General features: G+C 37.5%; 1 protein-coding gene across 1 annotated transcript; it reads left to right on the top strand.

Annotated features, from left to right (window-relative positions):
- The first annotated feature begins 739 nt into the window (after nt 1-739).
- On the top strand, nt 740-15,536 carry CDC7 (cell division cycle 7). Its single transcript, XM_062497545.1, has 11 exons — nt 740-833; nt 3,144-3,227; nt 4,943-5,078; nt 5,706-5,799; nt 5,912-6,054; nt 7,726-7,975; nt 8,525-8,620; nt 9,583-9,761; nt 10,955-11,037; nt 13,858-14,007; nt 14,969-15,536. Exons 1-11 carry the CDS (start codon nt 740-742, stop codon nt 15,343-15,345), a joined length of 1,686 nt encoding a protein of 561 aa, XP_062353529.1. The 3' UTR covers nt 15,346-15,536.
- The last annotated feature ends 1,191 nt before the right edge of the window (nt 15,537-16,727 follow it).

Here is a 16,727-nt window from a genome sequence, read left to right as displayed (position 1 = left end):
CAGGTCTTCGAAGGTTTGGCAAAGTAACAAGGAAGGAAGGTTTTTCAATGGAACCAGTTTTGAGTAACTCTAAGAGCTGCTGCTTCCAGGCTCTCATCACTGGTTGTTCTGTCCTGGGAGTCCTCTTTTTCTCCTGAAATGGGATGATCAGGGCTTTTTTTGATTGTACAGTATTAGTGGACTTGTTTACAGTTTTATGTAGTGTTTCTAAGATTTAGGAAGAAGCATTTCAAAATAAGCATGTTCTATTTTTCTTGTGGCAGGAGGGCAATAAATAATTAAGCCTTCTGTTGACTTTATCTAGGAGGGAGAGATCTCTCATATTGAGAAGGTATTTTTTCTCTTACTATTTCTTTCAGTCTTCTGGCATCCTATAGCTTTTGCAGTGTGCACCGCAGCTATTTCTGTGTACATCAGTTGCTTGCCTTTCAAAGCAAACTTCAGGGAAAAGACAATGCTTTAATGTGAATGAGGAAACATGAGAGCTGAAAATCAGTTGTATTTAAGCTTATCCTGCAGTCGTCTTTCCATCTATCCTCGTGGCTTTACTGGTTTACTGTTTCACTGGGATGGTGGGTGACACTTCGTTTTAGGAAGCACAGAGGAACTCCTCAGACTCCCTAAATCTCATCTCAGGAACTGAGTGCAGTGCAAGAAAGTGTCTTATGCTTGCTCCTCCAGGTGTCCAGAAGTGGCCCTCGAAGTCTTGGATGTTCTTTTACTTGAGACTTGTTTTGCGATGGAGAGGGTGTTGAAGTCTCCCTGTGACGAACAGCTCCCTCAGCAGGCTGAAGACTTGCACGGGAATCTCGAGCAGAACAGCAAGCTTTCGGGTATGTGCTGAAATAGGGATTGTGAGCATTACATTTTGTTTCTGACATGCTGCTTCATCACTTAGGGGAATTTCAGTATTGATTATATAAGCCTGTCTGTATATGATCCTTTTTGTGTAGAGAATTAATGAAATGAAAACATTTGAGGGGGCTTTTGATTTTAGGTTTATTCCTGCTGCTTGTGCATTATAAAACTTAAGCAACAGTAGTTTGTCATGATTTGCTAAAGGTACTATTTATGTATTACAGGACATGTTTTATAAGAGGATACCAGACTGGAAAAAAAAAAACAAACCAGCTTTTGAGAGTAAAACTGACCAGACAAGTGCACAATCCCAGCCTTTTGCCTTTTAGCCTATAATCACCAGCCTTGTGCTTCAATATCTTTAGATGTGTTTATGTGCATAAAACCAGTTTTTCTTTGTAGAAGCTGAACTAAGAACAAGTGTTCTCATAGAGGTTTTGTTGGTTGTTTCTGAGTCTCTTTGTGTACCTGAGTCTCCACTTTCTGTCCAGGGCTTGCTCAGGAATCTCTGATGGTCATCCAGTTTATAGATATAATGGGTTCTGACTTTTTAAAAATATGTAGTCCTCTCTCAGGCTCCTGCACATCCATGCCCAGATTGATGCTGAGTAGTGTTTGTATTGCTTCACAAATGTGAGAAGAAATTACTTTAAAAGCTGCTCACAGAAAATACTGGCTAATGTTATCAGTGTTTTACCCTGATGGCACAATGACTGTATGTTCTCTATACTCAACTGAGAATTCAGGCCCCCAGAACAGACAGGTGATATTTATACTGCTGTCTTTCAACAAGGACAGTCACTGACTTTTCCCAGCATTTCTTTCACACAAGCAGCTATATTGAGTTCCTAAATGCTGTCAGTGCCTTGGGGAGGCACTGCAGCCTCTGCCACCCTGCTTGAAGTGGTCTGAGAGCTTTACCTTTCCCTAGGGAGGAATCTGAATTCAGAGTTGGACAAAACAGAGTACCTGGCAGATACTGTAGCAGTTGTTGATATAGTTTTCCATGATTGTTAGTATATACCTTAGGACTTTTTAATTCCTGAAATATTTCCCAAAATGTCTCAAAACAATTTGAAGAAGCAGAGAGAGCAACTTAAAGGAAAAAACAAGGGAAGTAAATGGATAGTGAGGCAGCAGGTTTCAGCTCTCAGAAGCATTTTTAACATGTTGGATTTATAAAATTTTGAAATAAAAAAAATAAAATTTAAAGGTAACTATAACTTGAATTACTAGCTGGTTTATTGGGGTTTTATCAGGAAGAAAGGGTTTTGCAGACAGTTTTTATTGTTTAAAGTAAGCTGCATAGAAGGCTAGGGATGCATACTAATCCATACTTTGATTCTAACATATCTGTGATATTTTTAAGAAAATTCTTACTGCTTATGACTTACTGCTCTGGTGAAACATAGTCCACTTTTACTTATACAATACATTAAAATCTGTTTATGATGAATTGAATTTATTTTTAGGACAAAAATTGTATACATATTTTTTCATTAGATTGACTTTTCGAATACCAGTTCGTTCTTGGATCTGTATACTAAAATATTCTTTACCCTTGCTCCACAGAAATTAGTCACAGCCTCTACATAATAGATAGCTTCAAAAAAGTGGATTCTTATGTGGGGTATAGAAAAGGCTTGAGCAACAAGGATTTGTAAAGTGAATAGCAAACTACATGATTTTTTGGAAATAATACAGAACAGCATCCTTGTTGTGCCATCTAGTGAGTGCAGTGTGAAGTGCAGCAGCCTAAATGCAGAGCAAACATGGGCTTTGGTGCCAATTATTTTATGCAACAGTAGGAAAGATTGCATTACCAATCTTAAAAAAAATCTAAAAAATAATTCTTCTTCTGCATTTGTCATTTGCATCTGATGGATTTGCACCTGAAATGACTTACAGTCATTTCTTACTGAAATGACTATTACAGTTTTGTCTTTTGTCACATTGTTGTTGTGAATCTCACGTTAACATCTAGTGGTGATCTGTAGGTGTCCTATGAACCAAAAGGTTTTTGCCCTCTTAGAATCTGCAATGTGTCAGCTAAGCAAAAAATAATTGCTTAATGCTGCAGCTTAGAAAGGAGTGTGATGAAGAACAGCAGTATCAAGTATCCTCATGGTAATGTCAGCAGCATAGAAGACCTTTGTACTGCTTTTTCCTGTGTATGAATCCACACTCACATGAAGTGACATGTAATCAGTGATCTCCAAAACAGATCAGATATTGAATCAAGTAATAAAATTCCTAACTTATTTTCCCCATTCTTTCCACAGCAGGAGTAAAAAAAGATATTGAAAAACTTTATGAAGCAGTGCCACAGCTTGTAAATGTGTTCAAAATAAAGGAAAAAATTGGAGAAGGTAAATGTTTCATTTTATCTTGCTTAGAGTTAAGATTTCTTTCGGCATTTCTAACTTAAAAAGTATAAATCTAAGATCCCAATATACACAATTTAAGATTCAAGTAAATAATAAGATTCAAGTAAATTATAATTAATTTTCTCCTTTACATGAGAAATCTACTTAGACGTAGCTGTCTTTGGACATACTTAATTGGTGTTCCTTAAGTTAGCTTTGTTTCCACTAAAATCTTCTGGGCAGAAGTGGATGAGGAAATTGAAAGGTTGGAGCTGCTTTACTTAAAAAACGAATAACTTCTTTATTTTTTAAGAGATTCAGTATCAAATTCTAGAATGCTTGTGTTTGCCTTCAACAAGACAGTATTGCAAATACCTTAAATTAGTGTCTGGCATGACTATAAATAGAGTCAAGTACTTTGAATGTGGGATTTCAGCACTTTTTGAAACTTTAACCATTTAATCTCTGAAATGCTCTGTGGCACTCCACACTTTTAAAACAAAAGATGGGGATGGGAAGCTGGATTGCTTTGCATCTGTTTTGTGATGGAATTTCTGTGCAGCAGGTTAGATGCCAGAGTTTTTATTTCAGAACTCACCTAACTACTTAAAAACCACCAGCTCCATTCCCCCCAGGAATCTAAAATTTCAAAAATAAAAAAAGGACTTCTCCCTATCATAAAAAAGATAGTGTGATTAAACAAAATTTCTGGTTATGAATAGTACTGTGATTTTACTCTTGGGAGCAAACAATGTTTTTGAAAAATGCTATTTGCAATTCAACAGCATTATGAGAAAACAAGCTTCCACTTAGAATTCCACTCTGGAATCATGTTCATTTTAACAGTTCTCACCATGAAAAATAATGTCTTAAGTCAAATTTAGTAGCACTTGTTGCTGCAATCAATTCTGTTGAAGGTATGGGTCTCTAGGGTGCTTGGGATTTTTTTGCATGAAGTATTTAGGTTTTGCTGGCATTTTAATGTATGTTTGCACTCAGACTTTTGAACCAGCTTGATGCAAACACATTATTTAAAATGTAATGAAATTTAATTTCTATTCTTCCCATGGAAGAACACTTCAACTTGTATCTTCAGATATCTCAGATCATTAGGACAAATTTACCTCCTAAGAGGTTTATTAGGATATCCTTAAAATTAAATGGCTAGGTAAGCTTATCATGCAGTCTGAATACTCCCTTTCTCAAGCAAGTATATCACATTGGATGTGGTAAAATGCTCTGGGCAAATAAACAATGCAGTTACACATTATGTGGGAAGCCTTACTTTATAGATAAGGTACAGAATTAAGGAAAATGTAGCAATTTCAGAAGTGCTTTGAATAGCACTGGCAGTGCTTTTCAGATTAGCATTATATAGTCCTCTTAACATTGTCGGGAGAGGAGTTAGATGTCAGATGAAAGTAAGCTACCTAAACAAGAAAGCAAATCAAAGATAGAAAATTTACATTCAAAGAGCACTGTGTCCCAGGCAAGTTAGACAGTGTTATATTTGCATTTTTACTGACATAAAAAACTTGTATACAAGATCAGTATATTCAGTAGTAGAAAAAAGGAACTGTATTTTTCTCTTCAAGAATCTGCTTTTGATGTAGTATCAAGTGTACTGCAGGATTGTGAACAGTTAGATCACTTCTGTAAAAATCTGCATTGACCTAATTAAAAATGTTGAAGACAGTGTTTTTCTCCTTTGTTTACAGGTACTTTTAGTTCTGTTTACTTGGCCACAGCACAGCTACAAACAGGTTATGAGGAAAAAATGGCTCTGAAACACTTGATTCCAACCAGCCACCCTCTGCGAATAGCTGCTGAACTTCAGTGCCTCACAGTGGCAGGGTACATAAGCAAAAAATTATGATTCTCGTGATTAAACTGCTGAATGTTGTCTCAGCATTCTGTATTTATTTAACTTTTGGCACTTCTCTTACATCTATGTTCTTCCTACTGAGAACAAATAACAGAAAGAGTGTCTTACCTGTAATGGATGCCCTTTGCTGCTAGTCTCAGTTTGGGGGGTACTCTGTTGTCCAGCTGAGGAATTCCATTATGTATCTCTGTGGTAACAAAGTTCCAGTTCTGAAATGCTTGGAAAAAAGAATCACCACATCAGAAAATGTGATTTTAGGAATGAATACTTGTTGGCAGAGTGTGCTGAATTGCACCTTCTTAAAGTAGTAGGATCATGCAAGTTGGGACCTATATTAATTGCAGTGGTAACTACAGACCACAGCCCCACAGATAATCTGCAGAGCTCCCATTCCAAACTGCAGTATAGAGCATAAAATGGAATTCAAATGGAACATAGAAGTGAGCACCAAGGGCATGACTACTGATTGCTGACAAGACAGCTGTCAAAATATAAATTAGGATTATAAAAGAAAGCCTGACTAAGGTTTATTAGAAATAAAGGAAGATAAACATCCATCTTCTGGTCTTTGTTCAGTAACATTACTTTTCTTCTAGGGGACAAGATAATGTTATGGGAGTTAAATACTGCTTCAGGAAGAATGATCATGTTGTTATTGTTATGCCATATCTGGAGCATGAATCCTTCTTGGTGAGTCTCAGACTTTTGATATGTAGCAAAACACATAATTAAAAGCAGATACATAACTATTTTATAATTATTCTATGATTCTATAAATTACAGTATCCAAATAATCTTTCAGGACATTTTGAATTCCCTCTCCTTTGAAGAAGTGAGGGAATACATGTTTAATCTGTTTAAAGCGCTGAGGCGCATTCATCACTTCGGGATTGTTCACCGTGATGTCAAGCCCAGCAACTTCCTCTACAACAGGCAGCTAAAAAAGTGAGTCTGGCCATACTGTGATCTCATCTGGGGATGTGTGCCTTGGCAGAACAGTCAACTAGGCTTTTAGGCTTCTTTCCTTCCAGCTGTATAACATGCTTAAATAATAAAGCTAAAAATGTGGGGTTTTATTTGTAAAATTTTTCTTTCATCGTTAAGGGATTTAGGAAGGGAAGGATTTTTTTTTTTTTTACTTAATATAATATCTGCTTCACAGAGTGACAAATACCTGATAAAATGAATATTTTACTACTGAATATAAATACTACATTTTCAAATAAGAATGAGAAGAATAAATTAAGCTGTTTTTTTAATAAGAAGGTTAATTGTAACTTGTGGTGCATAGGATGATCGTTGTATGTTTTTAATATTGGATAGGGTAAAACATACAGATAAGATGGCTGTCTTTGGGCTGTTTTCACCTTACCTTGAATTAATGTTTGTAACTAGTAAGGTTGGCTCTCTTGCCTGCAAGTTACAAAATTTAAAGATTGTAAATCAGGTATGGCTTCTTTGTGAGAAGCTGAAATGGAAAGAATGCTCCAGTGCTAGCAGTCCTATAGCTGTGTTTGTTAGCATTGTGCTTCTACAGTTGGGACACTGAGGTGCTGGAGTGTGTCCAAAGCAAAGCACTGAGAGGAGGTTGTAGCAGGATGCACATCCCCAGGTAAAATGTAATGACAGGAAATGACCTCAAGTTGCACCAGGGAAGGTTTAGGTTCAATATTAGAAAGAGGTTTATCAAGCACTAGAATGGGCTGCTGAGGGAAGTGGTTGAGTCACCATCTCTTAGAGGAATTTTTAGGAAAATTCCTAAATAGGAATTCCTAATAGGAAAAGACTAGCATTTAGGAACATGGTTTTGTGGGACTTGGCAGAGCAGGGTTAACTGTTGTACTTGATTTCAAAAGTCTATTCCAGCCTAAATGTTTCTGCGATTCTATGCAGTGAAAGTTTGTAGGGGAGATTTGATGACATTTTGCCAAATGGCAAGCTTGAAAGTTTGAAAAATGCTGATTTCTGTTTTAATCTGTCAAAATGAATATATATACTGTCATTTTGCTCTTCCAGCATTTGTTTGAGCCTTAATCTCTACTTTGTGTTTTTACACGTGGAGTTGAGCTTGAGACCCAGGGACAGATGGATTGTCTCTGTACTGGTTGTAGCAAAAAATAATTCTTTTAGAGACAGATCTGAAGTGTGAACTAATGTAGTCTTACCTGTCTGAAGACTAAAGTAAATTCCAGTAGTATTTGCCAGGAGTCTGTAAAAACTTTAAGCCCAGTTGGTATGATCTGTCTTCACTTCTACCTTTGTCCTCTGCCCGAGAGAATCCTGCAAGAGTCAAGTTACTCATTCATGACTGCTGGCTGAAGATTCAGGGCTGTGAGATTAGGAAAACTTCAAAAAGAAGTTGCTGGAAATATTTTTTTTGGAGGAAGGATGCACTTGAGAAGATTTGGGATGAGGAAACAAGACTAGTATAGGGGTAAAAACATTGAGGGGATAGGTAAGATGGGACAGTGAGAAGGAAGAAAATGGGACTGTGAAGCTGGCAACAGTACAGATAAGTAACATTGAATGAAATGTGAAAGAAAGAAGTAATGAATAATAAATTTAGTGATTAATAGATACTTTGTGACTCCTGATTCTGAATTTATTTCTTTTCAGGTATGCCTTGGTAGATTTTGGCTTGGCACAAGGAACCTCTGATACAAAAATTGAGCTGCTTAAAAGTGCCCAATCTGAAGACGAGCAGGGAAGCTGCTTGCAAACTAATCCCGTTGTAGCCTTGGGAAATGAGGTTTCTGTCAGTGTCCCAGCACCTAAACAGACAGCTCAACAGTCAGCCTCAAAAGCAGCTGATAGAAGGTCCAGCTCACTTTCAAAAGTACAGATGAAACAAGGAAGAGGAGGAAAGGTTGTCAGTCTCTTTCATTAATGCTGTTGTGTATGTTTAATGAGTTCCTTCATCCAACAGGGGGAGATGCAGTACTTGCACGGAAGCTGAGCCTGCACAGCATCACAGTGTTCATATCTAGGGAGCTACTTCTACATAACTATTGGCTCCATCATTATCTGTTAGATGTAATACACTGCTGAAGGCTGTATAAAACCCTAGCATGAGTTACTATTTAGACAGACTGAAATCCTTTTTTAGAGGCATGGATGGTGAAACTCCTCCCCAAGTCAATAATCATTCACCTATGTTTAGTTACTAGTTGCATAACAGATGCAGTGCAGACTGCATGAGGTTGTCTTGGGGCACTTCAGAGGTGTGATTCGTTTTATAAACATGTTTGCTGTTCTGTCTAGACCATGTTTCTTCATCCACAGTAAACTGATGCCTGAAAATTACTTACATGCAGCTGTTCTTGTTTTATGACACTCCACACTTGTTTTTGAACTGTCAGTACCCAGATGCCTGTTAAACAGGATCCTTATTGTCCTTTTTATTGGTTTTGCACAGGAGGACTCTGTGCACCATTCTGTCCAGCGCTCTGTGTTTGGAGAGAGGAATTTCAATGTCTATGGTGCCACATACCAGGAGACCTCAAGCACAAAAGTAAGAAGTATTGACTCATCAGCAGCATCAGTCTGCTGCATATTGGAAAAAACTATAGTGCTAGTTGTTCTGTAAGACTAAACCCTGCTCCAGAATGCTATGAAACTAAAAGAATATTTCAAAGAATTTTTCCTTTCTGTCTCAGTCACTTCTGAAGCTCTCATACAAGGAGTTCTGTAGCTCTCTCTCTAGCTAATCTTGTTTGGATGCCAAGTTAATATTTTATCCTATACATCTATCTGTGCAGCTAATCGTAGAATCACAAAATAAACTGAGTTGGAAGGGTGATGAGGATCATCAAGTCCAACTCCTGACCCTGCACAGGACACCCCAAGAGTCACACCCTGTGCCTGAGAGCATTGTCCAAACAATTCTTGAGCTCTGTCAGGCTGGTGCTGTGGCCACTGCCCTGGGGAGCTGTTGCAGTGCTCAACCACCCCCTACTCATGAAATTTTTAAAAAAATATTTTGCAGTTGAAGCTGAGGATAAAACTTGTAACTATTTTTTTGTAATTAGTACTTAATATGACAAGAGGGGAAACTCCAACTAAATTAGAGGGTTTGGTTTACAGTATTCTATTGTAGAACTATAGTTAGTTCTGTGTGTGCTGTGACATTTCACTTTTTTTTTTTTACTCTCATGTTGAGCCAAAAAAATCTTGAAACACTATACTAATTTGACAAATACTTAACTTGTAGCTTCAGCATATCTAATATATATTGGTTTTTTGGTAAACACTGAAAATGTCTTCTGAAGGGGAAGGGGAGGAAATCCAGCTATTTAGAAAGTTCCAGTGTCTGTTTTATGGTACTTTTAATACTGTTAAAGAGGTTTGCTGTCACTTCTAAAATTCTTTTTGTTCATGAGCACCTGCTAAGTCAGTATTTTAGGAACTGTCATATCTATATGTAAAGGGAAACGTCTTAAATATGTCACCTTCTCTAAAATATCTCCATTGCAGCTCGTAAAACAATCAAAGATGATAGATGTTTCATCTAGGAAGTTGATAACAAAGAAGAAGATTATTTCTACCAAAACTGTGAGCAATGGGGCAGCCAGGAAAGCTGCCAGTGGTTGCCCTTTAAACCTGCTCTGTGACTGTTATGCAACGGATAGAGTTTGCAGTGTTTGCCTTTCAAGGTAATTTGCTTTGAGAATGTTGTAAAATTGTCTGCTCTGCTGTCAGGCAAAGTCACGGACTTAGATTTACTAGACTGCTGATTTAGTAAGTGAAAGATAGCATGTGATCTCTGCAGCCCTTAAAATGCTGAGTTTGCTCTTTTTAAACAAGAATAGTTCATGGTATTCATGGATTAGTTCACTGCTATCTGCATCTAGAAAGATTCACTGGTAATTATTTTCTTGTTGCTGTGTTTATTTATTCACCTATATGTGTTGTAGAAAATGACTTAATTACAACATTTAGAAAAGTGTTCTAAATTCTGTCATTTAGCAGTTGTTTAATAGGCCTAAATTATGCCAGCAGTTGGGATTCTGGAAATCATGAAATGTAGAATAAAAGGGAAGCATGACTGTTTTGTTCATCTAAAAAACTAATAGAATCACAGAATGGATTGGCTTGGAAGGAACCTTAAAGGTCAGCTTGATCCAAACCCCCTGCCATGGGCAGGGGCAACTCCCACTTGACCAGGTTGCTCCAAGCTGCATCCTACCTGGCCTTGAACACTGCCAGGGATGGGCATCCACAGCTGCTCTGGGCACCCTGGTCCAGAGCCTCATGTTGGAGAATCTTAGTAGCTCAGTTGAACTCGATCCCTCTGCGGGTGGTTTTCATTATGATCCACTACTGCCTTTTATCCACACATGATTTTTTAAAAAGTGATAACCTCTCACCTTTTAGTTAATCCAACAAAAAGTAAGTTCTTGGCAACATGCAGAGCCACCCTTAGTTTGCTCTGGACTAACACAAAACCATGGCATCCACATGCAAGAATCTCATATGCTTTTTGCCTTGGGTTAATTAGCCTCAACTTCAAAGTTTCCCATGAAAACAAGCCTTTAACAAAAATGACACTTAGATGAAACTAAGAAACAGTCATTGTGAATTAAGTATGCAATAAGTATTTCTCTGGATTTATCTTATGCTAGATAATATAATTAAAACATCATATAATAGGTAATAAGGCTATTACATACCTATCTTATGACTTCATGCTAGATAAGATGCTTCAAACCTCTGTGAAACTTGAATAAAGCAGGGTTAGGTTGCTTACACATCTTATACAAGTATATTCTAAAAATAATATTAAATATAATTCGATTTAGAACTTATCAGCTTTTATTTTCTAAATATGTTTGTCTCCTATTACAAGGCGTCAGCAAGTGGCTCCCAGGGCAGGAACACCTGGATTCAGAGCACCAGAAGTATTAACAAAGTGCCCTACTCAGACCACAGGTACTGCCCAACAGACCCAAACAAATGGCTTCTTTCACCTTCCCATCCTTCTCATTTATGCGTATTTTGTTAACTTGTGAAATTCATTTTTCATCCCTTCTAATGCTTTCCAAGTATTTCCCGATTTTAATTAAAAGTTTATCGTTCAGAGGAAGAGCAATTCAGGAATATTTTTCCTGTGTTAGAAACTTGAATGTGTCTTAATTCATTTGAGAGGTAGTGCCCTGTGCAGAAGTTGAATTCAGTACATTTTAAATGGAAAAAGAATTTTTTATGAAGTTTCTTGGCTTATTTGTTCAAGAAAAATATTGAATAAATCTTGGGGAGAGAGGACATTGTTTAGCCTTTTCTAGGCAGGTTGTAACATATGCTGCCATAGCAGGCATAATTAATGGTGTAATTGCAGATGTGTTCTAGAAAGCATTACTTAATGACTTATCAGATTTTTACTTTTTGCTAGTGGTTTAAATAGCTAGTGTGTAAATGTCACAACTTTTTAAACTAAAATTTTAATTTCCCTGTGTTAAAATTTAATTAATAAGATTCAGTGATTTGGGTAAATATTGGGGCAGGGCAGAGGGATGGTTAATGCATTAGCTGGTGCAAGCAGGATGGGAGAGGTTGTGCCTACCTGCAGGATGGACAACCAATAGAAGCCAAGTTACCCATTAAACATTTGGTGTATGACCAGGAGTTCTGACTTAAAAATAAATACAAATGTCCTCAAAAACTGGATTTAAAATATAAGGTATTAGCCATTTTTTTATGAATAACTTTCTCAAAAGTTGTCAATTTTCAGTAAAGCATGTATACACACTCAAAATAGGATTAACAATATATTTGATCAGCTTATGCCTAGATAGCTTACTGTTGTTTGAAACAACATCTGTCCTGTGGGTGTGACTGGGATTTCAAAGGTATGGCAGCTTGTTTGGAGTACCTGTGCTGTAACAGCCAGCTTTATGGGCTAGCAGTCATCCAGAGATCTAGGACAAGTTTTGACAATTTCTGAATCTGTCTAGACAGAATTGAGGCAGAAAGAAGACACAGCTAGGAAATCCTGAACACGTGCTGGTGTTAAACACTCTTTCAGATGGTTCTCTAGGGTAATGAAGAGCAGGATTACAGAAAGTAAAATCGGGGCACCTTTGGGTGTGGCACAGACATCCCTGGACTGAGGCAGTGGTGCTGAGCTCCTGCAGTATGTCAGCAAAGGCCTTAATTAGAACTGGGTAGACTAATACTAATATTTATAATGCCATGTTTTATTTGAGCTAGCAAGTATAACTGTCCACTTTCATTTAGGGCTGCTGGAGTCGCCTCCTTGTATTCCTGCCAGTCTTACTCCTAGTTTTGGCCTCTGTGCTGAGACCAAGTTACTGGCTGAATCCAGCTGACTCTGCCCAGAGCTGCTATAGCACATCTGACCCAGGTTCACAGTGCTGGGAGTACAACCTAAACTTCCAAGTTGAGGCTACACAGGTCCAGCTACACTTTGCCTTGGTTTTTCCCTCTGTTCCCCTTTCCTCACTAGCAGCATAACACTAGACAAAAGCATAGGGAGGAATCATGATTTTGATGTCATTGCACAAGATCTTGCCCTCTGCTGAGGATCACAGCTCTGCCACAACTGTGGGGCCAGGATTTACTGCCCACTCAGATGTATAATTCCTTTAAATTTCAGGAAGAGTTACATAATTAAACTTTTTTCAAATGTCTTGACTTTGATTACTCCAGTTTACCCAACCACATCCTCAGGGGTATGCATGGCCCCTCAAACAGATAGCATTACAATATCAGTGTTTGAAAGATGATACTAAAACTTTTACAGGAACTGTGCAGATGGCAGAAAACCTTTCCACTGTAAATTCTGCCAAATTATTAACTTGGATTTTTATTTCTTAATAAAAGACATAAAATCTGGTTTTGCAACTAAAGTCAGCTTAATACTTTTTTTTCAAACCGAAGTCCTGTGCTAAGAGTGTTTCTAATTAAAATGTCCAAATTAATTACTGCCTATTTTGCTACTTACTTTTTAAAATAGGATTATGATGAATATGCCTCTGTTTCCCAACTCTTAATTTTTTAGAGTTTGAGATCCTTCAAACTCTCTCCTTTACTTTCTCTGCCATCTCTCAAAATGTATACCTTAGTGAGCCAAAAAAATTATGGCAGACAGGTATTCTTGTAGCTTCCAGTAGTGAAGTTTCCATCAGGCTTTGGCATCTATCCCCAGAGAGAGGACTCTCTGTACTCTTCATAATACAATGAAAGTGATTAATCACTTTCAACTCTTACAATTTTTAAACTGCCTATGTTGTCAAGTGAATTCAAATTAGAGAGGAGCAAAGTTCATAATAAGATACAGTTCTTAGTACTGCCTACCTATGCCAGCCTCAATCCCCAAAAACTATTTTCATGAACATTTGTGAGTTGTTTATGTGTGACCCTTATATAAGGTTTTCTTCATGGGAAGTAAAGTTAAATATGTATCAAACCTACCATTCCATTTGCCCCATCTCATCTTCCCAGGTAAAACAGCTTCAGACATTGTTTTGGTCCATATTAAGTTTAGCAAGTTAATGGAATTTCTCATATGAAAAACACTCCCTCTGCATCCAAGTAGGAAATTATTCTTCAATCTAATTACAGTAATTTCTACTGTTGCCTGAAGTATTATCTATGTGACCAAAGTCAAGAAGCACGTAACTTTTCCTAATAGAAACTTTTCAGATCATTATTTTTTTAAAAAGAAAGTTGAGATTTTGTTTATGATGAAATCATGAGTTTAGTTGTTAATAAATTTGCTTTCCTTTGCAGCAATAGACATGTGGTCTGCAGGAATCATATTCCTTTCTCTACTCAGTGGACGGTATCCATTTTTCAAAGCAAGTGATGATTTAACTGCTTTGGCACAAATTATGACAGTTCGTGGATCCAGAGAAACCATTCAGGCTGCTAGAACTTTTGGTATGCAAACCTTAATTATGGGGGAAGGGGAAAAATGTTACTTGGTGCTGTGATTTACAATCAATGATTTTTTTTTTGTATATATAAATGGATTTTATATATTTTTAGGTTTGAGAGTAATTTTGGAAGTAAATCACATTTTCTGCATGTCTATATTGACAGACTTTTAAGACAGTTTTGTGTTTTTCTGTCTTTTACAATGGGTCTATGGGGTACTTAGTCAGTTTTCTCAACCTGTCTACTGCCTTTCACTAAGTCAGGGCTACTTGAGGTGAAGTATGCCAACTAAATGTTTCCTACTGGCACTTGATTAGAATTCTTGAGACAGTGTTTCTATTCCTACAAAATCTGACCTAGGGGCTTAAGTCAATATGACTTAATATTTAGATGATATAAACCTTGCTTTTTTCCCCTGCCTCTTGCCCCAAAAGGCCTAATAAAACAATCAAACAAGCTAAAAAGCCAAAAACCCAATACCTGACAGCTGACCTGTTTTAAAAAGACAATCACCACAAAACAGAAGATATCCAAATAACCATTCCCCTAATTGCTTGCAGGCTAAATGCTGCAGTGCTTGTTACCTGGACATATAACTGCCAGCATAAATTTTCATTCTCCAGACAGAAGTGTAAAAATCAGGGTATTTAATTGTCTTCAGGTTGTTAAAATGACAGTGAGGTGCAGACAGTTGGTATACAGGGTGGCTGACAACCTGTCACTACATAACTTCAAATAACCCAAAGCTCTTTGTTCTAAGCAGAACTGAGATGACCCCTTCTGACTTTCAGGGGCTGCTGCTGTAAGAGCAGGGCTGGCCTGGAGGTGTGGGGTGGGGGTAGATTTGGGATGTTGTTCTTTCATGCTGGTTATACTTTGAGACATGAAGTTTCTCTGAAACAAAAGTTACAGTTGCATTGAAAATATATTAAATTGTGGCTTCCTGTACAACTTTTTTTCCTAGGAAAATCAGTTGTGTGTACCCAGGTTGTCCCAGCTCAAAACCTACGAACCCTCTGTGAAAAGCTGAGAGGAACAAAGAGCAGCTGTAAGAGATCTCAGGGGGAAGGGCCCAGCAGGTCTGAAAACAGCACAGCTTTGCCAGTTGCAGCAGACAAGTCCTGTGCTCCTGAGACGCTAGGAAAACAAATTCAACACTTAGAGAGTTTTCAGGAAGATGATGGTGCTTTGGAAATGAAGGCAACTGACATGGAAGGATGGGATCAAGTTCCTGATGAAGCCTATGACCTACTTGATAAGCTACTAGACTTAAACCCTGCAACAAGAATAACTGCAAATGAGGCTTTGCTGCACCCTTTTTTTAAAGACATAAGGCTCTGAGAAGATAACTTACTCTGTTATTCCTTACATATGTTTTGTGTGGAAATACTGAGGCAGTTTTACCTTGTTGCCCTCAACATTTACACTCATTGAAATAACATCACACTGTGTTCTGAACTACTGAAATTGTCTTGTACAGTTAGACTGTAAATGTCAGTTTAAGAAATACTTGCAGATGCAAAAGTTACATAAACATCACTAACATGGTCTTATCTGAGAGGTTATTACTGTGCATACCTGTTCTCTAAGAAAGTTACCTTGGATCAAAAACAACAAAGAAAAAAGTTTCATAAACTCTATGCTTAATTCTCAAGATATTCCCTTAAAATTTAAAAGTTTGCCTTAAGGTAAGACTGAAATAAGAGTGTTTGAGAGACTTTTCTGTACTTGCATATCTCTGCTTTGTTTCTGTTTAGTACATGGGAGACTGAAAATGGAACAAAGTGTATTCATTTTGCTCAGACTATTTTCAGAGAACAGTATTACTTTGGGAGTGTTGTTAGAGAAAAGGCCAGGTGCTGGACATTATCTCATAAAAAGAAAAGCATAACTTTTAAATGTACATTTTTGTTCCTGTCTGGCCCTTCCTACTTGGGCAATAATAATAAATACAGTTACTCATTTGGCATAGCTCATGTTTCCTCAGTGCCATGGGTAACTGTCAATATTCCACAGCTGCTGCCTTCAGGATGTCTCAGGTGCCAGGCATAGGTTTGATTTCTGTTATGGAAACTGATTTCTTAAAAACTACCTGTTCAATAAATGATTTGGTTTTGTAACTTCAGAAGCTTGTCAAGAGATCCTTCTATAAACATCAGGTAAGGTTTTCCTGTGGGATGTTTCTGTTCAGGGAGTCTTGCACATTGGTTTCCTGCATAAATTTCTTCTAAAGATAGAAGACACTTTTTGGGTAGCTCTAGTGTGTATGGCTCTTATAGTGGAACTATCTTAATTATCAAGGAACTGTTACCACAGAGTTAGCTAGCTATTGTGTGGGCCTAAGGAGGAAAATCCCATACCTTCAATGTGCAAAGTAAGCTACATCAACTTCAACAGAAGCTTCTCTAAACCCCTTGATCATTCTGTAGACCAAAACCTACTACAGTGTTGTTCCATGTACATTTCTTGAGATGCTGATGGAGTTGCTATGAAAGATTCCAGGCCATTCTGAGAAAAGAATGCTGCTTTGATAACACTGTAAAAGCCTTCTCATATGAGCTGATGATTATGATAGTGCAAAGATCCTGACCAGGACTGGGGCTGAAGAGACAAGATTTCATTATTTTCAAAACCTTGAATACATAGAAAAGAATGGTAATGTTGCTCTGTTTCTGGCATCAGCTGTTAGGGAAAAATATTTGCAGATGTCAGAATATTGATTG

The sequence above is a fragment of the Cinclus cinclus genome, chromosome 8 (genome assembly GCF_963662255.1).
Source record: "Cinclus cinclus chromosome 8, bCinCin1.1, whole genome shotgun sequence".
NCBI lineage: Eukaryota > Metazoa > Chordata > Aves > Passeriformes > Cinclidae > Cinclus > Cinclus cinclus.
The sequence above is the reverse complement of the archived record's forward strand: the minus strand, read 5'-3'. Positions and strand labels throughout refer to the sequence as shown.

What these genes read in the sequence shown, in the direction of transcription:
- CDC7 (XM_062497545.1), top strand. Translation starts at nt 740, where the DNA reads ATGGAGAGGGTGTTGAAGTCTCCCTGTGACGAACAGCTCCCTCAGCAG. An exon ending in TACAACAGGCAGCTAAAAAA is followed by an intron (nt 6,055 to 7,725) that starts GTGAGTCTGGCC and finishes ATTTCTTTTCAG; the next exon opens with GTATGCCTTGGTAGATTTTG. An exon ending in TGCAGTGTTTGCCTTTCAAG is followed by an intron (nt 9,762 to 10,954) that starts GTAATTTGCTTT and finishes TCCTATTACAAG; the next exon opens with GCGTCAGCAAGTGGCTCCCA.